This window comes from Ostrea edulis, chromosome 2 (genome assembly GCF_947568905.1).
Source record: "Ostrea edulis chromosome 2, xbOstEdul1.1, whole genome shotgun sequence".
Taxonomy (NCBI): domain Eukaryota; kingdom Metazoa; phylum Mollusca; class Bivalvia; order Ostreida; family Ostreidae; genus Ostrea; species Ostrea edulis.
In genome coordinates this window covers 84,406,683-84,432,489 of record NC_079165.1, presented here as the reverse complement: position 1 = coordinate 84,432,489, position 25,807 = coordinate 84,406,683, and the positions used below count along the sequence as shown (strand labels likewise).

Genomic DNA, 25,807 nt, shown 5'->3' with positions numbered 1-25,807 from the left:
TTTTGTCATGTAATGTTAGTTCTAACTCATAAAAAACTAAACCCTTCAACTTGACGGCTGTTTATTATCGAAATATTCAGTAAAATATGTCAATCACCCGGTCGTGGGTAGAGCTCACTGCTTTTTGAGTTCTCAATCGGCGATTTAACAATAAAAATATAAGTATTATGACTTGTTTACCTGCATCTATAAATCCACTTCTTCCTCTTTTTTGCACAAGTAGGGAATCTATATAGGCTGTAGGTTCATTTTAACGCTGCCATCTGAGCATAACCAAAGCAAAACAAAGTGACTTTTTTCGACTGCTGCCCGGAAGTAGTAAATCGAAAGTGAAAGTAAACGAGGACTTTCCGACCCTATACCCAACACGTGTTCTCAGCTTCACAGCTTTTATTCCAACTCCAAAATGAGGGCTGCAGTAGTTAATCAATTACAGTCAAGGGGGAGTAACTCTAGATATAACAGACATTAGATGTGAAAGTCACGGGTCTGTCGGTTATAATCTTAAAAAAGCGGAAGCCCCTTGTCACAATAGGCCCTGAGTATGAGATACAAAAAATGTAGAGCCTACACAATTAAATGTACGGTTGTAAGCGCCATGAATTAGGAGGTTATAAATTTTTTTATCGTACTCAAACTCGGCTACTCTGAGCAAGCTCCAAGTGTCCTCGAGAAATCTTGTGCATGTATCCATTTGCGTATGAGAATGATTTTATAAAAGTTTTATAACTTCACTTTTGTGTATGAGTACGATTTAGAGCATGGAGTTTGAGTATGAAAACGTGTTCAAAAGTTTTAAAACCTCCAGGCCTGGCAATGTCTCTACATGAGTGAAAAGACTGTAGTGCGACGAATAACAACATAAAACAATTACATTATCTTTAACTCGTATAATTGATAACAAAAGGCAAATGATATGATGTTCATCAACTTTTGTACACATACATGTATATCAAGTTTTTGAGTGTCGTAAGTACATTTTGATATATTGAGAACTGTACAATATATTCAGACCCTCTTTATACAGTATTTTCGTAGTCCACTATAAATATTTCATCCAAAATATTTAGATGAAAAGACATTCGTAGGGAAATACCTACATCTAACAGATGTAGTTTTGCTCGTAAATATACACCGTGGTAGTATAGAAACATGTACAATGTAGAAACTTGTGGAAAATGTAGATATGGGAAGCGAATGATATCTCGACATGGCTAGGTAAACAAGAGAATATCATTGGCAGCTGTGTTTTCAGATTGAATGGGTCTCTAATGAATGTTTTTAAAAGGTACAACTTATGTCTTGGTAAGCGAGCAGGGGTAAATATTTTGAGTATTCTTTAATATAATGGAGTTGGTGATGTAGACATTTGGAAATATTGTACATCTAAATTGTGCAGAAAAAGTAGCACCATAACCTGCATGTTTTACAGTAGATGGATTCGCAGCTCTCCAATTTATCCCAACGTTCCCCAGAGAGCTATGGTTCCTACAAAGCTGAGAAATTAAAAACCAACATAGCAAAGAAACCAGAGTTTGCACGAAAGCTTCCTTGTTTCAATAATACAAAGTTATTCAAACCATGAGCCCGCGGTCACGGTAGATCCATGAGTCAAAATTTTATATGGGAATATAAATGAACATCTTCCCAAGAACCACAAAGGTGCAATTTATCATATCAATCTGCAAGCGTCATTGTCTAGTGTAAATTCAAGTTTGTTCAAACCAGGACTTCCATGGACAGTTTGGGACAATAATATGGGTTTCAATTATTTACTTGAGGAATAAATTAATTTTTTTAAGTATGCATTAGGGTATGAACTGGTCCGTTTTACGCCTGCATACTTCATGATGCACGTTTCGTGTAATGTATGCCGGCATGTAACGTTGCTGTTTGTATGCCGGCGTATAACATTGCTGTTTGTATACCGGCGTGTAACGTTGCTGTTTGTATACCGGTGTGTAACGTTGCTGTTTGTATACCGGCGTATAACATTGCTGTTTGTATGCCGGCGTGTAATGTTGCTGTTTGTATGTCGGCGTGTAATGTTGCTGTTTGTATACCGGTGTGTAACGTTGATGTTTGTATGTCGGCGTGTAACGTTGCTGTTTGTATGCTGGCGTGTAACGTTGCTGTTTATATACCGACGTATAACGTTGTTGTTTATACCCTCATTTTTTTTTCAAAACTGCAATTTCTTATATCTACAATCTATTTTCATTTTTGTCAGATAATTCCCAATCGTTAAAAAAGTCGTATTAAACTTATCAAAATTCATAGGCACATCGTTCACATTCATGGAAAAATGACTCTCATTTCAATGGGTAGATATATCGAAGGCAAAATCTTTCAAAATGTAAAAATGTAGAAATATAAAATTCTTATAACCATCCCAAGGATACATCATTTCAAATGAATATTTAAGTATCCTCATGTACATTCATTTGTAGATAGCACGTTGGATTTCCATACAGGCTTTAGCATGGCAAATGCCTGTCTTCCTTTGCTTATCCTAGAATTAATGTCTTCTTCCGTCCCACCTGTTTTGCTTACAATACTTCCCAAGTATGTAAATTGGTCTACTTCCTCAATATCTTCATCTTCAACTGATGTTCCACGCAAACGTAAAATCTATTCTACTCTATGGATCTGAAACCTGGAGATTTACCAAAGGACTCCAACACAAAATCCAGGTGTTTGTCAATAAATGTCTTCGTTATATATGTAGAATATGAATATGGTGGCCTCGAACCATTAGTAACAAGAACCTCTATATTCAAACAAAGCAAGACCCAGCGAATGAATAAATTAAAAAACGATCTTGGCAGTGTATTGGACATACTTTGAGAAAACCTGTGAACATAACAAAACTGACGTTGGACTGGAATCCACAGGGATGCAGGAAACAAGGGAGACCAACACACAGCTGGAGAAAAACAAGGCTGAAAGAACTAGATAACATTGGAACCACCTGGAGAGAAGTCAAACAAATTGCTCAAAACTGAGTTAGATGGAGGATGACTGTTTCAGCCCTATGTTCCGTAAGGGACGAAGAGGACTAAGTATGTACAGTCATGTTTGTTCATACATGTACAATGTACATATACTTAAGGCAAAGTTGGATCTACAAATGGGATTTGAAATGTTTACATAGCGATATATCATATTAAAAAGAAGTTGATGAAAACAGCCTTCTCATGAACCACTTTGTTTGGTTGCTGTTTCACTCATGTAGAGACACCACTAGCTTTAGTTGACCAATGAAAGGTGAAGATAACGAACAGTGATCAATCTCATAACTCCTATAAACAATACAAAATAGATAGTTGGGCAAACACGGACCCCTGGACACACCAGAGGTGGTATCAGGTGCCTAGGAGGAGTAAGCATCCCCTGTCGACCGGTCACACCAATATATAGAGTTTACGGCCGTAACAGTGATGAACCTTAAGTTTGTCGTACCGACCCTGTTTTCAATGTCATAAACCGAAACACTCGTGCCTTTCACTTCTAATACCGGACGCTTAGCGAAGGTACAGCCACTACCAATGTTAAACGTCTTAGGTTTGACGCGACGTCGGGATCGAGAATCGAACACGGGACTTCCGGTTGCGAAGTGAAGGACAAACATACATGTGCCAGCAGCCTCGTGTAAAATAAATTAGAGTTTGTTCAAACTATGATCTCTCAGTATGGGTGAGGCAACAATTGAGATTTAGATAGGAAAATCATTGTAAAGTTTTTCAAAACTCATAATGATAGAGTTCGTGAAATCATTGTGTAACCATGTTCTTGTAGACTCGGGCTTAATCACACCACCACCCCTAGGACAGTAGAACTTTTATCGACATCGTGTGAAGTTTACATTTGGTTATAGATGGATGTTTTAGAAGAGTTTTCCAGGCTCTTTTGACATCCCCACAGATATTAACCTTATTTCTAGTGTGTAGTGATGATCTAACTAGACATCCCCGCAGACATTAAGCTCATTTTCGGGTTGTATGTAGTCGTGACAATCACACTCGATCTGGCTAATGTCGCCGGCATCAACGTCAGTTTTTATTCTATCGGCTTCTGAAGTCAGTACAAGAGACTTTGTTAAATGAGGAGAAAAATCACATAGGAAAACATATCAGGTTCTTGGTAAATGCATAGATTGTGAGAATGATATTTGAATTTTGTGTAAGGTCTTCTTCCGCGTGTGACTGAATTCATCGATAGATGACTCGAATGATGGTTTGATAAACAGCACTTTTTGCGGTTCCCCTGGAATTGATAAACGTATTGACAATAATCTTAAAACAGTACTGAGTTGTCGAACTCCAGTCAAGTTTCCTCTCTAATAGGAAATGATAAGGACTGGTCGTTACATTTTCAAACAAGATGTGTTTGTGAAACACTGATGCCCCCGTATGGAAGCAAGTAATGTGGTACACAAAGAAAGGTCTTGTCACAGGGAAATGAAAGCCCTATCACCAATCATTGACAAGTTATTGCATAGGTTATTTTTTTAAAAAGTATGTCATACCCCGAGGACACTGTCACGGTCATAAGTGGGTGCCAAAAGAAAAGGTTAGTCATAAAAATATGAAAGCCAATTCATTCATTCAAACGTTATGGCCAAGGTTTTCGTGGACAGACAGACCGACAGAACATAAACTACGTATATGACCCCGTATCTCCGATTACGGGGGGATTTTCAAGTTTCATATTAATGGTAAATACGATATCACTTATATATCAATCATACATCATATATGCATAACAAACACAGATTTAGTGTGTCACTTTGTTAGGTATTAAACAGGATAAATTTATCAAACCTCCCCCGTCATGTTTTCATGTGTTGCTATATTACACGGGGGGTAACCACGTTAACGAAATGACCAACATTTTGACCTGTGAATTAGTATTGAAACATGGCGTTTGCTGTCAATAAGTGGCATATAACACCGTAACAACAGTTAAACAATGAACGAATAACAAACGGAATGAACACTGAAATGTGCTGAACATTCGTCTTCACAAAGTCACGCCTTTGGTGCATATTTTTTCGGATTCTTTGGATTTCTGTTTTGGCGTGGCTGTGTCCTTTACAGAGATTCGTTTTGATAGCGATGTGTGTCGATTGTTGAGGATATTGCATGTAGATCGACAACAGAGTGCTGGTGTGAGGTGACCAATTCCGACAGGCCGCGGTCCGAATCGGTCCCCCTCCTTATAGTTTGCTCTTCACCAGCCGAAGTCCTTCCTAGTAAAGATAGAAGGGTGTACATACTGTCAGCCCATCAGAGCTTAGGTTTATTTCTTACAATAAAGACCATTCATCTTACTTCATTCTATTGTAAGCATGTACATATATACTGTAAACAAACTTAAATTCACTTCCGATTACTTTCGTTTTGAATTGATGGTGTTCATGCACATTCTATAGAAATATTACCGCTAAGTTCTAATTACTGCAGTGTTGATTTCACGATTTTCTACTCAATGAAATTTACACTGTAGTGAAAGCAAGGCCGAATACAGTGTGCATCTGTGTGTGTAAATACTATATCAAGTCTATATTCTTGTCGTGCTTTTTTTTAGATACATTTTGTACGACAAGTCCCCAGTATACTCTCATCGTCGGCCGACCCTCGCTCGGTGGAGTGTACACGTAGACTTGCACTCTAGGACTTGTGAATGATATAATTCAGTCAGACAATAATCATGTCGTTTTTGCACACCAGAATCAACACTTTACAGAGTTCAAGTGTGAGGATGAGGAAAACTGTGGTGAAGAATTGAAAAGTCAAAGAGAGGTGAGTCGTCTGTGCAACAAAATCAAAATGCTAATAGAAAATTAAAATCTTCACTGGACTGTTTTGTAGAAACAGTATTATCACCGATAACACTCTTAAAAGTTTACACCGTCGGATAGCTACGGATTATTATCCAATCAAAATAAATTCTTTACGCTAATGTCATAGCCTTACTAGAGCGGTAATTAAAGAATTATTTAGATAAAACAAGTTCTATGAACCTATAATACTGATTTCCAGTTGTTTAACTTTACTTGCTGAGAATACCGTACTCCCAGAGGCATCTATGTTGTGGAGGAAGATGTTGAAATATATTTGTACATGTAACAGAGAACGATGATGGAGGAACTAAAACCTGTACAGTGTGTGGTGAGAATGAATTCTGAGATATACATGTTTGTGTAGAGTATGGTGAGAGAGGCGTCTGAGATATACTTGTTTGTGTAGAGTATGGTGAGAGAGGCGTCTGAGATATACTTGTTTGTGTAGAGTATATAATTATTTGTGTAGAGTATGATGAGAGAGTTGTCTGAGATATACATGTTTGTGTAGAGTATGGTGAGAGAGTTGTCTGAGATATACATGTTTGTGTAGAGTATGGTGAGAGAGACGTCTGAGATATACATGTTTGTGTAGAGTATGGTGAGAGAGACGTCTGAGATATACATGTTTGTGTAGAGTATGATGAGACAGACGTCTGAGATATACATGTTTGTGTAGAGTATGGTGAGAGAGACGTCTGAGATATACTTGTTTGTGTAGAGTATGGTGAGAGAGGCGTCTGAGATATACTTGTTTGTGTAGAGTATATAATTATTTGTGTAGAGTATGATGAGAGAGACGTCTGAGATATACTTGTTTGTGTAGAGTATGGTGAGAGAGACGTCTGAGATATACATGTTTGTGTAGAGTATGGTGAGAGAGACGTCTGAGATATACATGTTTGTGTAGAGTATGGTGAGAGAGACGTCTGAGATATATTTGTTTGTGTAGAGTATGGTGAGAGAGACGTCTGAGATATATTTGTTTGTGTAGAGTATGGTGAGAGAGTTGTCTGAGATATACATGTTTGTGTAGAGTTTATAATTATTTGTGTAGAGTATGATGAGACAGACGTCTGAGATATACTTGTTTGTGTAGAGTATGGTGAGAAAGACATTTGAGATATAATTGTTTGTGTAGAGTATGATGAGAGAGACGTCTGATATATGCTTGTTTTTATGTATAGAATGAGACATAAAGGGGTGAGAGAGGACCTGGAATATACCTGTTTGGAAGCAGCGTGTGTTAGGTTAGAGAGGAACTTAAGATACACCTGTGTGAAGGTGAGATAGAACCTGAGATACACCTGTGAGAGGTGAGATAGGACCTGAAATACACATTTGTGAGGTGATATAGGACCTGAGATACACCTGTGTAAGGTGAGATAGGACCTGAGATACACCTGTATGAGGTGAGATAGGACCTGAGATACACCTGTGTGAGGTGAGATAGGATCTGAAATACACCTGAGTGAGGTGAGATAGGACCAGAAATACACATTTGTGAGGTGAGATAGGACCTGAGATACACCTGTGTGAGGTGATAGAGGAACCTGAGATACACCTATGTGAGGTGAAATAGGACCTGAGATACACCTGTGTGAGGTGAGATAGGCCCTGAAATACACATTTGTGAGGTGAGATAGGACCTGAGATACACCTGTGTGAGGTGAGAGAGGACCTGAGATACACCTGTGTGAGGTGAGAGGACCTGAGATACACCTGTGTGAGGTGAGATAGGACCTGAAATACACCTGAGTGAGGTGAGAGAGGAACCTGACATACACTTGCTTGTGTGAAATAGGAACTGAGATACACCTGTGTGAGGTGAGATAGGACCTGAGATAAACCTGTGTGAGGTGAGAGAGGACATGAGATACACCTATGTGAGGTGAGATAGGACCTGAGATACCCCTGTGTGAGGTGAGATAGGACCTGAGATACACCTGTGTGAGGTGAGATAGGACCTGAGATACACCTGTGTGAGGTGAGATAGGATCTGAGATACCCCTGTGTGAGGTGAGATAGGACCTGAGATACACCTGAGTGAGGTGAGAGAGGAACCAGAGCTAGACCTGCTGATGTGAGTGTTGAAAAAAGACGCTATACCTGCTTGTCTCAGTAAGACTGGTAATTTTCTTCTTCCTAATCCCGATTTCTCTAGCTGTGATATAATGGAATGTTTGAAAATTTTATGACTGTAAAACGGTATATATTCAGCTTTATACAACAGCATTAACAAACAAGTACCCTTGCAATATAGTTTATTTGAATAAATTCGTACTTTTGACACAGGTGTATCATGCGCAAGTTTGTACGATAGGCCAGTTTATAAATAGCAGTCTTGTCTGTGGGTTGACATGTATGCAGATCGCAGATGAGGACATATTATATCTACGATTTCTTGATTAATTGCGGCACATACATATGTATATGTTAGTGCATTTGGTAGATTAAATCACCTGTCATGTCGCTCTACTATTATCAACATACGTATAAATAAAGATTTTCTATGTAATACTATATTTTTCATTTCGAAAGAAGGTGCGAAATTACAGCAAAAATACTGCGATAAGATAAGTGTCAAACATTGCAGTATTTTAATGCTAGCCTATAGACTGACACTTATCTCATCGCAGTATTTTAATGCTGTAGGCTAGCATCAAAAATACATATTGTGATGGGGTAAGTGTCAATCTGTAGGCTAGCATTAATTTTGCCCCTTAGTCACTTTTCTTCCCAACGAAAATGGCTATATAGTAAATTTACTTCTTGGGGGAAAATTACCTCCCTTTTTTAAAATGTTTTACGGAGAACCCATCGGGCTTTAATTAGCTGTGGTTTGGGAGAGATGAACCGTGGGTATCGGCCTGGATAGTTCGGTGGTTGTTATTCCGTTTTAGCACCTAACTAGTAATTCTGGAACCCAGGATTCGATTCCCGGTCAAACTATGAACAATCTCCATTCCTGTTAATACCGCGAGTTAAATAAAGTTTGCATCTAAAAGTGCATTTTCGATTATATCATAATCATTTAACAACTTTTTTTGTCCTCCACTATTACCGAAAAGTGGATGGATAATTCTTATGACTCAAATAAGACCGTGTTCATAAATTAAAGGCCAAGGTTAAAATTATTATATTTTAGAAAATTCCTGATCGATACCTTTAGTTCTATTTGACTTTTTGCAATGGAATGTAATACGATAATCGTGTTTCCGTAAAATGCTAAAATACCTGATTTACATGTGTATAATAGAAAAGTCCGCTATTGATTTTGAGTTAATTAGGTTGAACGTCAAGGTCATTTATTCATGTATTATTTGAGCTTTTGCAATGAAACTTAAAGTAATGACTCCCTATAATTTTACAGAAGACACTTCGTGATTTTGAATTCTGGCGATCAAGGGTAGACGTCACAGAGAGGTATTTTCTTCCTCCTGCTGTTTTTTAGCTTTGAGTGGGTTGGGGGGGGGGGGGGGGGGGGAGTGGGCATAGATTGTCTTTAATTATCTTATTTCATTTGTTTCATCAGATTACTGAGAAGATATTTATGTGGTGAATCATATGATAAATTTATACAATTTAGACTGGATGACTTCAATATGAATCAAAATCTTGGACTGTTTTATTCTATACTGATTAATTATAAATCTAGACGTAATTATCTGGGTTTTCTGACTAAGGCCTATGTGATAAGTATATACATACACCTCTGGACTGAAGGATCTGTACTGTCTGTAATTCAAGACAATTAGTAGATGAAATGCATTTTATTTTAGAATATAAAGCTTTTTTAGATGTAAGAAAGAACTTTTTGGACATGAACACTGACCAGTATTAAACTGCTGATAGTAACGATCGTTACTATCATCCCAAGATGGCGGAAGGAAATTCCGGAAAGACCACGTTTACTTATTATATCTATTTGTATATTGTTTATTTGCAAATGATATGTAGGTAAGAAATATCATACACTAGCAACAATTACGATCAGGTGTTATTTTATCTTTAATACGGCTCATATGAACAGAAAATTCGTCGTTGAAAAAACAGCGAGGATGATAGTAACGGAAATGAATGATGATAGTAACGTAAAACTTTCGTTACTATCATCCTCGCTGTTTTTTCAACGACGAATTTTCTGTTCATATGAGCCGTATAAAAGATAAAATAACACCTGATCGTAATTGTTGCTAGTGTATGATATTTCTTACCTACATATCATTCGCAAATAAACAATATACAAATAGATATAATAAGTAAACGTGGTCTTTCCGGAATTTCCTTCCGCCATCTTGGGATGATAGTAACGATCGCTACTATCAGCAGTTTAATACCAGTGATGAAATTCTGATACAAATCAAATACTTTTAGATTCTGTGAATTGAAGTTATTTTTAAAACTGAAAACTATGAAAGCTCTCTGCATGTTTTTACTAAATATTTATTACTCAGTCTGTCCTCCTTGATTCTATACATCTTGTGTACCTGTGCCTTTTTTCTAGTATAATCAATATTGTACCTCTGACAAATTACCTAATTACAAATTTATAAATTGCACCTGGTGTACCAATGTATAGTTGGTTTGAGTGAATAAACTGAATTGAATTGAAGATACACTAACGACTATTTTATTACCAAAATTGTTCAGGGGTGAACATAGTCAAACATTTCATGCTCAATAATTCAAAACCTTTATCACTCAAAGGTATTTTGCAAGGGGAAGCCCTCGAAGAAATTGTCTTTAGATAATAGAAATAGTAACATATATTAATTTTTGCTTGAGATCTTTAACTGAATAAGTGACATCAATAATTCAATGAATCCCCACAATGATTACGTTTTGCCAGCACCAATTTAGCAAAGGGATTTACGATAACTTCCGTTCAATTCGAACGCACAATGTTCAGAATTTAAGATATCACCGAATTGTTAAAACGTCTCGTGTGCATATGATAAATGAAAAACATCCCCAAAATAAGTAATAAATCAATGTATTTCTAACCTACCAATTATTACCATATACCCCAGTAGATTGTCAACAATTCGATGTTTATGAAAATAAAATAAATATTTAAAAATTGTTTATACTAAAGCCTTCGGGAACATTGATAATATATATATATTCTTTTAATTTCTATGTTCAAAGATCGATAACTCACTCGCTGTGTAGGTGTATATTGAACACACCCAGCCAGTATGAAACTTAGATATATGTACGCTGGTATTCTTACTCTCATCTACCGACGTTGTTCTGTTCCATTATATCTTTTTGTTAATTTGATTGGGTGTTTTGTTTGTTGTTATGTTTTTGTTTTTTTGTTTTTTTTATTTTTGGGTTGTTGTTTTTTAGATAAAGTGCAACTTATGATTTTCAAAATCACGTATGTTAAGAATTCTAACAAATAAAGTTGGTATAAATATACCTTAGTTTTCAACATCTCAACAAGATATATATATATATATATATATATATATCCCAACAAATATACTTAGATATGTACAAAATTCTCGTTGTGTGTATTTTCACTGTTTTTGTGATATGTAATTAAGCGTCATAAATTTAAAAATCTTACACGAATAAGAGAAACGCATTAATAATAAATTCATGAACGTGCTTATTTCTATCGAATAACGAAAAATTTATCCAACGAAAATAAGTATAGTATTTACTGTGTAATCTCGGTCTTTCTGGGCCATTGTTCTTCTTTTCTTCCATGGCTACAAAGAGAATCAGTACGTGAAATAATAAACATGTGTATACATGTACATTGGATGTCTCGTAAAACCAGTTTACATCACACAAAAAACCCAGTTTACATCACACACAAAAAAGTTTACATCACAAAAACCCCCAGTTTACATCACAAAAAACCCCCAGTTTACATCACAAAAAAACCCAGTTTACATCACAAAAAACCCAGTTTACATCACAACCCCACCCCCCCCCCCCCCCCCCACCCCCCCAAAAAACCCAGTTTACATCACAATAGCATTAGGAACGATTGCAATCATTTAGCTGGGTTTTGTGGAAACGGGGAACGATGAACGAGCTGGGGAATGTTAACATAAATGACTAGACGTTAAGGACACTTGCTATCAACAAAACTGGATGTAGGGATTGATGTATATATTAATTAGTACAAATATTCAATTCCTGAAATATTAGGAGCTTGTATATTTTCTAAGATGTTGAAATATTGTGATAGAATTAAGATTGCTTCTCTATATATAAATCTATACAAAGTTTTCACTCTGAATTGGACATAACTAAAAAATCGTTGTAAAAAATTTAAATTCATTTATATCAATTTTGGTAAAGGTTTGCCTGTAGCAAGTGGCCGTAAGTCTCATAGATAAAAGGTGAAGATAACGAACAGTCACCAATCTTATAACTCCTGTAAGGAACAACAAAATAGAGTATTGGGCAAACACGAACCCCTGGATATAACAAAGGTGGGATCAGGTGCCTAGGAGGAGTAAGCATCCCCTGTCGACCGGTCACACCCGCCATGAGCCCTGCGTCTTAATCAGGTAAACGGAGTAATCAGATATCATTTGACCCAGTGGCAGTTTGTATTGGCAAACTAAATCATCATAACAACCATACAATTTGCGAAATGCTGACTTTATACCAGACTGTTCAAACCCCTGTAACATCAGCTTGTTTGTAAGTATCCTGCCTCGATTTAAAATCTGATAATACGCAGAACAAGCTCTTGCGTATCGAATCAGTTGAGAGATATAAACACCATATGAAGGTGATAATGGAATATTGAATATCTTTGTTCACTCCATAGGTTATCAGCTTTTGTAATTGTACGCGTTCAGGGACATTTAGCAGAGAGGGTTCGTCCTTGTTCAAATGTCTATCATGACAACAGACCTCGGATTTTATCAAACATGTTTCCGAAAGCCTGCCCATTTCACATGTAATATCGAGCAGTTGAAAAATAAACATTTATCTTCTCTAAGGACTCGAATCCACGATAACCCGCTCACGAGTTCAAGCGAGCGCCCTTCCGACTGAGCTATCACGATGATTGAGTGAGGAATGGCACTACCCAATATTGAATAATGTAAATATATACTCACATACAGGTAAATTATGATGAGAAAGCCGACATTATAGATGACATATATGACGCCAAGGGCGATGAGGACTATCGTTTCTGCTCGGTCAGCGATAGTTTCTTGGACAACAGTGACCAGAGCATGCCACACACACACTGCTGACAGCATGATCATTGCCGCTAGTAGATACTTATCCTGAAATATACTCACTCCATTTACACAGGTATATGTACAACTATAAACAGGACTTGATAAGGTAATCTATTCTGTAATAATACATCCAGATTTAGCATACAAATACTAGTTAGGGAGGAATATCTCTTGATATCAACCTCAGCAATTCAAATATAAACATCTTCATAATAACTTACACGACAACGCTTTGCATACATATTGAAAATTGCATGCAAATCAAGGTTTTTCCCTGAAAAACTGCACATGGTATCACAAAATATCATTATACTGATTGTCATCATAAATGAAATACATGTTTGCAAGAATTTTACGAAGCCAAATTCTCCAATCTAAGTTAAACGTATCATGTTTTAAAAGAGCATGAACTACTAAATGGATGTATTCTCTACCATTTAGGCATTATACATTGGTATGACACTGCTGTGTGTCGTGTTTATCGGTCGTGATCTTTTGGTCAGTGTATGAACTGATGAACACTAAACAGGCTCCAAATGTATCGAAATGAAGTTAGTCCTGTAAATATTTACATTTACTTGTGAGCAAAACGACAGATACTGAAATCATCTGTGATCAAAGGAAACTGATTGCAGATCAATAAGTGTATCAATTAGTGTTATTCACTGCGGTACAGACACTTCCGCTTCTTTGACCCACAGTAACTGACGCTATGATTACTTTCAGTTGTTCGATAACTGGCTTTTCTGAGATGAATGAGAATTTCAGTTCATGACCATGGTTCATTCGTTGAAGTCCACGAATTATTTCACCTTTGTATATAAAGGATCCCCTATATACAAGTAAGCATATATTTACACTTTATTTACATGTATATACCTTTGGTATACCAATGCCTTATCATGTCAAACAAAGATAAATCTATATCTACGTGCATAATTTTGCGACAAGAATATGCGTTTAGATATATGTTTTGAAATACTGTTAATTACCTGTATTTTCGTCCAAACATTTATCCGAATTATAAAAATATTTAAAAACAGCGAGGAAAATTATGAAATATTTCCCAAAATGTCTTTCTGCAGCTTGTTAATAATCTGAATTATCCGCAGATTTGTCTAGTATCACTACACGTGTTTTTATATTTGGAAAATGGTATTAAATTTAAAATATCATTCATGTATTATCCGTAAATTGAACTAGTGACAGCCCATTGTTTTAAACTAATGCTTAGGTTTACACCAAATTCTTTTTAACGGATCGTTTTGATCAGGTACATATTAAAGAGCAGTATAAAAAAGCTATATGGCAGACAGCCATAAAATATAGCGCCTAGGAACTTCGAAATCTTGCGACAAACTTTGCATCCACTCAGAAACCAAGGGAAGGGAGGCATAATACATTTCAATTTGGAATGCATTTGTTTTGTTGTTGTTGTTTTTTTTGGGGGGGTTTTTTGTGGGGTTTTTTTTTGTGTGTTTTTGTTTTTTGTTTTTTTTTTGTTGTTGTTTTTTTTTTTTTTTTTTTTTTTTTGTATCAAAAGTTGATTGGTTGTTGTTTAACTCCAATTTGGCGATATTTCAGCAACATTTCGGCAATTAGACAGTCATGTGTATGATCATAGGAGACTTAAGCTACTCAGTACTTTATTCCTACAAATATCGACTGGCTTGTTAACGTGGGCTTTTAACGTTCATTTTTCAGATCTTTTCCGTCTATATATGTCTAATATACCATGCTTTTTACTAGTCGTATGTCAAATAACACACTTATTGTTCTCAGGTGCAAATTTGTCAACTGCAGTCATGTATTGTCATCTCAGATGTAAAATTGGTAGTCATATTTTATAAGAACTTTACATGCATTTCATTTTGCCTCCTAATTGATTTTACATTGTGTTTTCTTTACCGTCATTTATTACCTATCTTAATAAATAACCTATTTCATTGTTTGATGGGTATTGTCGTTTCATCCGTGGGAATCCGGGTTCTAATAGGTCCTCAGTACCCCCTTGCTTTATAGTAGGAGGCGAGTAAATGGGGCGGTCCTTTGGATGAGACTGCAAAAAACCAAGACCCGGTGTCACAGCAGGTGTGGCACGATAAAGATCCCTCCCTGTTCAAAGGCCCTAAGCGCCAAGCATATGCCTAAAGTTTGCAGCCCTTCAACGGCAATGGTGACGTCTCCATATGAGGGAAATATTCTCGAACGGGACTTTAATCAATATCCAATCAATCAATCAATTATCGTTTTTATTAAGTGAAGGCAGACGGATAAGAATACAAAGTATGTTCATATGAACACAAACAATAGGCCCACAGGCCATATCGGTCACGTGAGTGTTAGTTAAAAGTATAACTAGTGCCAAGGGCTATGAAATCCTGTTCTGCATATATAAGAAAGTTATCTTAATTCTAGTATTTAGCAACAGTATAAAACAGGTTGTGTTTTTAAAATTTAAATGCCCTCGAAAGTACCTATACTGATTAAAGATTTCACATAATATGATATATGCAACATTAACACGATATGGCTAGTTTTTCCTAGAGTCAAAACCCAGGGTTTGCAAAATTCATAATTTTGGTACATCCTCTCCTGCTTTTTCTAAATACGCAGTGAGTTTTTATACTGTAACAGCAAACATAATGAAGTCTTTCCAATGATGAAGCCAATAACCACTTTGATTATTTTGCCCCCCCCCCCCCCGGAACTAACACCGTTACCCCCTGGGATCATGAAATTTACAATTTTGGTAAAGGTTGACTTACTCTTTCTAGATATGTATTTAGTTTCAATAGTATCAATAGCACTAAAGAAGATATTGTTCATATGTTTTACAGATATAGACACTATATGATACTAAGTTTTGGCCCCACCCTGGGGTCAGAACCTCTACCCCAGGGATAATAAAATTTAAAATTACAATTTTTGTAGATGCCCTCTAACTCTACATAATTATGTATTTAGTTTTTCTTACACATGTACGATTGTAGAGAAGATTTTTGAAAATTGGTCAATTTTCAATAGTTTTTGCCCCACCCCTAAGGCCCAGGGATGCAGGAGTCCTGAAACTCAGTTTCTACCCCCCCCCCCCCCCTTATCCCAAAGATATACATGCATCTGCGTTTGATAAACATAAACGGAAAAATGCATTGTTGACTGAATTACATATAAATGACATATTGAGTCGTGGCATATGATTTACAACCACTGATACTAAGCGCCCACGGCGAGTCTATAATGACTCTAATTGGGTACTATGAAGTGTCGCTGGCACTCACCATGTAAGTTAGATACGATATCCGTGGTAGGCTGGAATTGACAACCGACTTGAAAGCCACTGCAGTGAGAACTAATGTGAAAGACAGCTGGAGGCGATTTTGGGGTAATGTTTTTTTCACCGAAAACGTGGCAAAAGCTAAGGTACATATTAAAAACTGGAAGAGAAAAATAGCAATAATTAACGTGTAACATAGATAAGCCAATAGTTGTTTTAAAGCAATCCTGAACATATTTCTCTGCTTGACTTTCATTTTTGTATTATATAGTAATATACATACATGCACTAGTATAACATGTTTTGTACATATCAAATCCAAGCCTAGCTGACATGTGTATTAAAGCACAAGGATACCATTTTAGAATATTGCACTTTATGGATTTGTTATAAATCAAATGGCCAAATGAAACTGATACCAAGAATTTCTTGTAAACTGTTTCTAACTCAATTTGTCTGAAGCCAATATTTGTAGCTACATTTATATGTAATAAGTAAAAAAGAAAGGAAGATCTTCGAGAATGACCACCTTTTGTGCAGAAAGATTTACCGTGACTAGGAATATATTCCACACAAAATAACCCGGTCTTCGGGCAGCACGGCATTTTACGGAAAGAGCTGAGCGCCGGACACTGTTGTCTGCTTGGTCAATCACTAGGTCCCTTCGTGAGCACTCAGTATGCATATATAAATGCCATTCTTGTTCATCAACAAACGATTGCTTATTAACTACATGGTGGTCATCTAGATCTTCTATTAATTCCACCTCATATGATGGCAGCTCGGAGGCAACTGTAATGGTTAAATCCTACAAAAATGAATTCATTCAGATTCACTCAAGACTGCTGACTCTTTAAGACCGCAATTTCGCAAACAAATCAAAAGATGTAAATTCATAAGTGTCTTCTTCAATCATTCAAGGTGTATGTGTATCAATCGATATTGATTAATGGACTTCTGCTATCTAAGTGTTTTAGTTCCGTTTGATGTATTACATGTAGTTATCTACCATTAATGATACAGGCACTGGGGGATATTTTGCGGATATTAGGGTGAATTTGCTCTTTCGTAATCAGCCAAAACAATATTAGCCAATAGAATTACTTGCAATTGAATATTGGTTACATTTTTGTAGCATTCACGATATGGCGAAGCTCTTTATTGCTTGCTTTCGGTTTAATGCATAGTTAATAGTAATTTATAGTAGATCGTGATGAATGTGGTAACTACAAGTTCAAACGACAGTAGACGACCAACAGGGTCTACCAGAATAGTAAACACAGTTCCCTAAAATAGCAAAAACGCGACTCCATCATGCACACGTACATCATACATCCGCATGATTATACAAATGTCTGGACGATTTAACATGTATGATTATGAAAATAGCGAACAGTGGTCAATCTCAAAATTCCTGTAAGGAATACATGTACATAATTAAAATTAGGGCTAAATCGAACCTCTGGACACACCAGAGGTGGGGATCAGGTGCCTAGGTGGATCACGTCTCCACTTTTGACCGGTCACACCCACCTTGAGAACTGTATATTGTTTAAGTAAACTGAGTAATCCATAATCAAAATTAGTATGCAAAGAATGGCTTAACAATTGGTCTGAAAATTTTCAGACAGCATTCGATCTAATAGTAGGTTGTATTTACACAAGTTTGTCTTCAACAGCCGGAGTTTCTTACAATTTGTATTCAGAAAGTTTTATTTGAAAAGTAAACATGTTTGGAAAGTGTTGCTCGTTCTAAAAACAATATAGCTGCACAACTGCAGCCCTTTCATCTAGAAAATATAAACAAATTCTAATCCAAACAGCTAATTTAAATCTTTTATGTCTTATATAGAATTCCTTACCATCCTGTCTACTTCAAACTGATCGCGCTCTTCCAGTTTTATTTTCATCTCAAAATATTTACTAAGTATGCTCGACATTTACTCATCATGCTCGACATTTACTCAGTATTCTCGATATTTTATTAAGTATTTTCGATATTTTATTAAGTATGCTCGATATTTTAGTAAGTATGCTCGATATCTTATTAAGTATGCTCGCTATTTTATTAAGTATGCTCGATATCTTATTAAGCATGCTCGATATTTTATTAAGTATGCTCGATATTTTATTAAGCATGCTCGATATCTTATAAAGTATGCTCGATATCTTATTAAGTATGCTCAGTATTTTATTAAGTATGTTCGCTATGATTTCAACTCGACATTTACTAAGTATGCTTGCCATGATTCCAGTATACTCGACATTTACAGAGTATGCCCGCTATGATTTCAGTATACTCGACATTTATTAAGATTGCTCGCTATGATTTCAGTATATATATTCGACATTTACTAAGTATGTTCGCTATGATTTCAGTATACTCGACATTTACTAAGAATGCTCAATGTTTGTATCTACTACATATGTTCGATATTTACTAAGTAGTGCTAAGCACTCTTTTGATATCAGAGGATACAATATTAAGGCGAAGCCAACTGATAGGTGTTTTTCTGTTCATGAAATGATGGGTTATAGCATGTAAAAGAAATCCACCCAGTTTGAATGAAGGCGAATCCTTAATCAGCTTTTAAAATGTTGAATGTATGAAGTCAATAAATGGAGAAAACATTCTCTACGGCAAAAACTACCGATATCATGTTTATATAACAATATTCACAAAAATGTATGGTATAATGAATGTGAATATTTCATGAAATGATATCTGGGGTCATTGTATACGATCAGATTGGTTTCTCTTCTTGAGAGAGAAATAAATCAGTCATTGCCTTAGTGTATATCCCAGAGAGGCACCATCGATAATACAGAATTGCTTGTTTCACATTGAAATGATACAGAAAGATATAAGCTATCAATTTCCTAGAGAAATGCCAGTACAAGTAACAATGTCTTGTTCGAACCATTATGGTCCAGGCAGAAATTTATTATTGAATTATTGCGCTCTTTTCTGATATTGATAAACAGATACTACAGGCACTCGACCACTGAACCTAGATTTTTCTTTTTTTTTTTACAAAGATATTTACATCACCCCCCCCCCTCCACACACACACACACACACACACACACTTATACTTCATCGAAAAACATTCTGTTTAATTGTAAAGTGAGAAAAAAGCAGAGGTATAAGGAACACAGCTGCCCTTCTCTGAAACCGCTTCGATTTTTTCGCTCTAATTTTAAATTCTATAAAGAATTCGACAGAATAAACTCAATGTACTAACCCTAAAGACCCACATGCTTAATATATACTTACCATAAATAGCCACTACCATCACTTTGATTCAGTAGGGGGTTCATTGGCACAAAGAGAGGTTATGACAGGTCAGAAAAAACACTCGAATAGCCAATGACATGTTGCGTAACATCAGGAGGGATTGGACCTGGGTTTTCTTAAAGAAAAACACTCCTGATGTTACGCGGCACGCCATTTGACTATTTCCCGCATATTTTCTTTTTCAGAGTACTCTTTGTATTCCGTGTTCGCTTCTGACCTGCCATGACTTTCTCTCTGTGCCATTTGGGCCATCTGTTGAATCAAAGTGAGGATTGGAACTATTTATAGTGAGTACTTAAATGTATATAACTAACGAACAACACGTGACATTAGAGTTTTCCGGGTCAGTATAGTGAGTTTATCATGTTTAATTGTAAATAAAATTTAAAATTAGACCGAAAACATCAATGTGGGTTTTTTTTAATATGGCAGATTGTGTTTCTTATCTGGGTTTTTTTTTTTTCGCTCAGAGTACGTGTTTGATATTTCATTGAGCATAAAAGGGAGAAAATAAATATCTTTGTACAATAAAAAGGAGAAATCTAGGTCCAGTGTAAAAACGGGGGGGGGGGGTGTATTAATTCAATACCATCCATAAAGGTACATTGTACTCTGGTATGGCCAGCATCTAAGTTTTTACAGTGTTAATATACATGTATCTAGCTGCAGTAAAAGCATTGCACACAATAAAGACAAGACCTGCAGTAAGCGAGTTGTATAATTACTGAGAGTAATTTCAATAGTTATATTACTAAATGTCATGAATGAATAATTGATTTGCAAGAGGGCTTGTTCCTAATAGCAATAAAATAATTAGTCCTGTGACTTCTCATTTCCTAGAATGTTACGCGCATCGTTCTCCTTTGCGGCATTTTTTTCCCGGGGTTATTGACGAAGACCAACCTCCTGATGAGTACTGATATACCTTCATTGCCTTCACCAATATTTTGGTTTTGTGCTGATGTTATTGACGATTAAAATCCGTTCCCATGCATGTTATCCTATATTCACGTGAGTGTGTAATCCCTGCATACCGTACGATGAAGAAGGGGATTGCCATCGCGGTAAAACAAATTCACCAAGAAAATTCTAGTATTAATTTTGAATATATATATATATATATATATATATATATATATATATATATGTGTGTGTGTATATATATATATATATATATATATATATATATATATATATATATATATATATATATAGCTTTAATTACTCCAAATATTATTCTACTTTCAAATGGCAACACTCTACTTGCAAATGGCAACGCCCGAAAGAATATTTCCATTTTGTGAATAAAGCTTCATTTGTGTTCTGAGCATCCATGAAATGTCTATCAGAAAAAATGGTTTACAACGTATAAACAATGTATTGTATACAGTAATGAATCTCTTATAAAGTGGTAATGACACACGCATAGGTGTATAGAAAACGAAGGTGAAATAATTAAAATATATCATGTATTCCCGAAAGTCAAAATAATAGGTAAATCTTTCAAGATGAATTATCAAAACTTTTATTTACTGAATAAAACCTTTAATACTACATTGTATACTTAACAATGCTAAAAAATTGATTTTTATAGTGAACGAGTAATTACTACAGTAAAAGCTTTGATATTACTACAGCCACATGCTTCAAATTGCTGTAGAAATCTCTGGCGTTATCTAATTTGATTCAAACATAGTCCGTTAGTGTTGAATTTCCAATATACACCTTGACGTCAAAATAATAATTGCAGATTTTATATCGTGACGTCATGTGTAATGGTTCCACGTCTCCTAAAGATGAGCTTCCCTATTGTGCATTTGTAAACATCGCCGTCGTTGTATTGACTGCGCAAAAGAAATTTGTTGCGAGAGTTATTCTCCAACAAATTTCTCTTATACGAACATTGTTTCGTAAATGATTAAACTGAGGGGTACTTCCACTCTTCTGTTGCACATGGAAACAGTTTTAGAATCATAGTGGATTGTGTATAATAAGCAATTTATTGCTTGGATGTTCTGGCATAATGGAAGCTTCGATTCCCTAACGATAAATCAATTCCCATTGTTATTGCCCTCGGAAGATTTTCGGGTGAATAAATCTTCATATTCTTCTCACTATCATGCAATAAATGTTACTTGTATTTCAAACTGTATAAAGGTTAGTACAACCTTTCGAAAATATCAAACTGTTAGAATTTATATTACACTATTCAGCGTTTCTCACCAGTTTAGTAAATATATCGTAGTTGTTGGACGAAGCTCAATTTAGTAACCAAATCAATATACCTAATCTATTCTGTTATGGACAGATTCATTCCGACGATGAAAAGCTTTTATAAATATCTTGAACTCATAAGTGAGAGTAACTTAAATGCATACCACTTTTGTCACACAAAAAACACACAAGGATTCCATTCTTATTCTGAAATCAAAACGTCGTGCTTTAATGGATTACCACATTTGAAAAAATTGATCTGCATCATTGATTATTAGAAATTTGAATTTCCCATGTTTATGCTTTAAATATCTTTGCAAATTGTAAAGATAGCCATTTCCTTATGAATGTGTAGCAGTTGTGAAAATGCGCGTATGAATCTTGATAAATATAGTACATGTACGTCTATTTCAACGACTGTGAATTCCGGTCGGACGAGGACGACAAAAATGAAAGTAGATTGTATATACGAGAGAGAAAAAACATTTCAAAAAATGCAAGAGGATATGAACTGTAGTTCTTTACGCCGGTATGCTTCTCACACTAAAGCATGATCTTGTATGTAAAACACAAGATCGTTTAAAGTCAACATCTCGCAGATTCTGTGGCCGTTATCATGATCGTATTTGCAAATACAACCGGTTATTAGGTCTAATGTTTCTGGACTGTTTTATGTTAATTGTTACACGTAGTTCGTTTGTTACATACTGATCTTGACTACAGATTACTCCAAAATATACGTGTGACCATTCAACTGGGAATGGTTACGCCTCCTAAGCACCTAACCCCACCTCTAGTGCGTTCATGTCTGTCGTATTTGTAATTTGTATTTTTCAAAGGATTTGTGGCATTGGCCACTATTCGGTACCTCCACTTTCTTCATTCTTTGAAATTTACTTTTTTCCTCTTGCGCTTTAATTTAAAGTAACTTTTCAACATATTAAATTTTCATTTTTTCATTGATATTATGGAAACTGTTTTCGAATGACCATCAATATTATATAATTTATTCATTTGGATCCAGAGAAGAAGGAAATAATTTTTAGATTCAGTAGAAAGAATGATTCTTCTTTTACAATTACTACCCTTGGCAAACACCTCTTACTACATGAATTTGATGAATACTATAATTCTCACCAATCACTGCACCAACAATAGACATTCGCTTGACCACTCTTCATTAGTAAAGTGGTAGTCTTAGGGTTTGAGATAACCGACAGGAAATCAAAGTAATTGTAAATGAGTAAACAATTATGGATTTAATCTTATTTCTCCTGTTTCTACTGTATCACGCGACAAAAATCAATTACAAAATTTCACAGAGTTAGACCAAGATTATCTTTTAAAATAATGATTTAGAAAAAAAAATACATAGAAGAATCTAAGCAGGAAGAAACGTTCTCTTTTAAAATAACGAGTTCTTAATGGTGTGTTTTAGGTCTTCCTCCTCTGAATTAGTTTAATAGTTTAGTTACAGTGGTTTTACCTCACGCCGTGCTTACGCTGGGTTAACTTAAAGTAACATGAGGATGAAATAAAAGAAATTAACTTTAAACAATTTATTCTATACTTCACAAATTTGGTTTTTAGGTGAGGATGTAGATTTCATGTAAGAATTTACCAGAGCCCATGTCTAAGAACTTTTTTGGACTAAAAATAAGATTTCTAAACATTATGAAATACTAGCGCCTTTGAGATTCAATAAACAAAATGCTGATATATTTTTTACACACTTTATATGTACAAAATGAAGTTCTATTCAACTAATTTTTTAATACTGAGAATAAATAATAACCTTTATGCACTAAACTGCAATATGCATTTCCAGGCCTATAATTACTCCTTGTAATAAAGGTTTTGCAGACTTCACAGTGAATAGATAGCAAGGATGGTTATCAATCTTTGAATCTGAAGAGAATTCAAATTCATGACGAAAACTCAGAAATGTATCAATGATACCACATGCAGTGAACTTTAACCTCTAAATAGAGTGGGTCTGGGCCTTTCTTGTGTCAAAATTCTAATCGCCATTTTGATAGCTGGGAAAAGTTTCTCTGCATAAACAATTACTCATTCTGATATTGTCCATTATTTAATCGATCTTTAAGCTTTGATTTGGAGTCTTGAGTAAATGTATAATCCTCTCATTGAAGTTCATCCTATGAATTCAACTGAATAATCAAAATATGAATAAGAAGTTCGATACAAATTATTTATATCACGGTGCGGCTTTCTTTTGGGAATTCCATGTGCAGTTTGTCAAAAACATGGTAATTTTGATTGGGATAGAACCCCCTAAACATTATCGATCTGCTTGATCGCAAAGAATTGATGAAACTAATTTGTGGTATTTCTTTTAGAGTTGATGTTTTAAAATCATCGAATGAAAGATTCTCAAAACGATGTAAAACCATAAAAGCCAACGCAATCACTCACTCACAAAAGCACACTCGCTGTTTTCGCCGTTACAATGCCCCCACCCCCCATATCTATGGTGTCCAGGGGGGAGTGGGTTAGTGCCCTCCCCCCTAATATCTACTAATTTGGTAGTACTATCGTTTTCGTGTAGAAAAAAATACAAGATTTCTAAATAGTCCGAGTACCACGTAGACAGAAATAATACTTATAGTGGGAGGAGAAAAATTCCACAACTATGATGCTGAGTGCTGAGATATGTTAGCTAGCAGTGGAGACAATTAAGACAGTGACATTGCTCTACCTGTACATCGAATGGGAAGTCATCCAATTCCAAATTCTCCATGAAAGTGCCCTTTATAACCCTCTTTTCCGTGACGAAGGCCTCTCCTTTATCATTGTAGAGCAGCCGGTATCGAATCTGTTCCTTTGGGTCACCGAGAGAGTTTTCGATATACAATTTAGGATTCCAAAGCTTGTTAAATTCTATTGATTCAGACTGTCGAGAGAGGTAAAAAAAAAAATGCATTACATATTTCAAGTCAATGTTAACATCTACAAACGGATACTATATTCTAAAATAAAAAAAGAATTTAAAACATCATCATCATAATCAACTAATTAATAAAGAAAAAATATCTAAGCACTCTATCAGACGACTTTATCAAGAAATAATCTTTTATTTACTGCATTGCGCATATGACAAACACCAAAATGTTTTGTTCTTTTTTCAAAAAGCAATGCTAGTATCCTTACCGTTTTATTTTGTCCGTCCAATGTCGGTTCCCTCCATTTCGCTTTCACTATCACATCCGCTGTGAATTGCTCTTTCAGTGTATCTATTTCCCCGACTTTAAAAAACTGCACACAAATTTGAACCTTCACCTGCAAAGGATTTGTGGACATTTTGATAAAATACCACAGAAAATGGTTCTGCAACATAACTTTTTTGGTCAATTCACGATAAGAACAGATATTAGCTTTGGTCGACATCATGCCAAGAGATTCTTTCGCGAATAAAATACGTATCAGTGATTCATTGTTATGTGTGGTTCAGCCATTGCGTAAGATTTGCCTTGTCAAACGTTTTACACATGAAGTAAGTGAGAATTCCACTTCCGAGAGATGTTTCTCATGGTTTTAAAAGAATTCAATAATAACAGTTAGACAACTTCCAAAAAACACAAAACTTCCTTGTACTCGCATGCTCTCATAAGTATGTCACTTCAAAAATGTCTTCTATCAATATAAAGCGGTTTCAATTAGTACTCTACTGCCGTATATGAATTTTTCATAGCGATTCCAGTCTATGAAGCGAACGTATTGTGGGTTGTCAGCAATCCCCAAAGTTTGATTAATAAATAGTCTTCTTGGTAATTGATTATGCAGATGGGGATCCCGTCGATATACCAAGACGTTTCTGTACGTCCAGGGGGCAGAAGAGTTTACATTTCAGCAAAATCCAAACCATGACTGACACTTATGGTTTTTTTTAAAAAACACCACACTAAACAGCCTATTATTATAATTAA

At 35.6% G+C, this 25,807-nt stretch overlaps 1 protein-coding gene across 7 annotated transcripts in view; it reads right to left on the bottom strand.

The window, feature by feature from the left end:
• Nucleotides 1-4,775: 4,775 nt before the first annotated feature.
• The window catches only part of LOC125682310 (cys-loop ligand-gated ion channel-like), a 54,541-nt gene continuing 33,509 nt past the window's right edge, over nucleotides 4,776-25,807 (bottom strand). For 2 of the 7 annotated variants that reach the window (XM_048922793.2, XM_048922795.2), the window contains exons 2-10: nucleotides 25,032-25,160; nucleotides 24,580-24,774; nucleotides 16,899-17,156; nucleotides 16,353-16,508; nucleotides 12,943-13,116; nucleotides 11,521-11,568; nucleotides 9,557-9,583; nucleotides 7,955-8,009; nucleotides 4,776-5,251 (exon numbers count right to left, since the gene is read on the bottom strand). In XM_048922793.2, the coding sequence (XP_048778750.1) occupies nucleotides 5,094-5,251; nucleotides 7,955-8,009; nucleotides 9,557-9,583; nucleotides 11,521-11,568; nucleotides 12,943-13,116; nucleotides 16,353-16,508; nucleotides 16,899-17,156; nucleotides 24,580-24,774; nucleotides 25,032-25,160 (1,200 nt within the window). In that variant the 3' untranslated portion in view covers nucleotides 4,776-5,093. The remainder of the gene's footprint in view (nucleotides 5,252-7,954; nucleotides 8,010-9,556; nucleotides 9,584-11,520; nucleotides 11,569-12,942; nucleotides 13,117-16,352; nucleotides 16,509-16,898; nucleotides 17,157-24,579; nucleotides 24,775-25,031; nucleotides 25,161-25,807) is intronic. The other 5 variants (XM_048922794.2, XM_056155231.1, XM_048922797.2 and 2 more) reach the window with 3 other exon arrangements.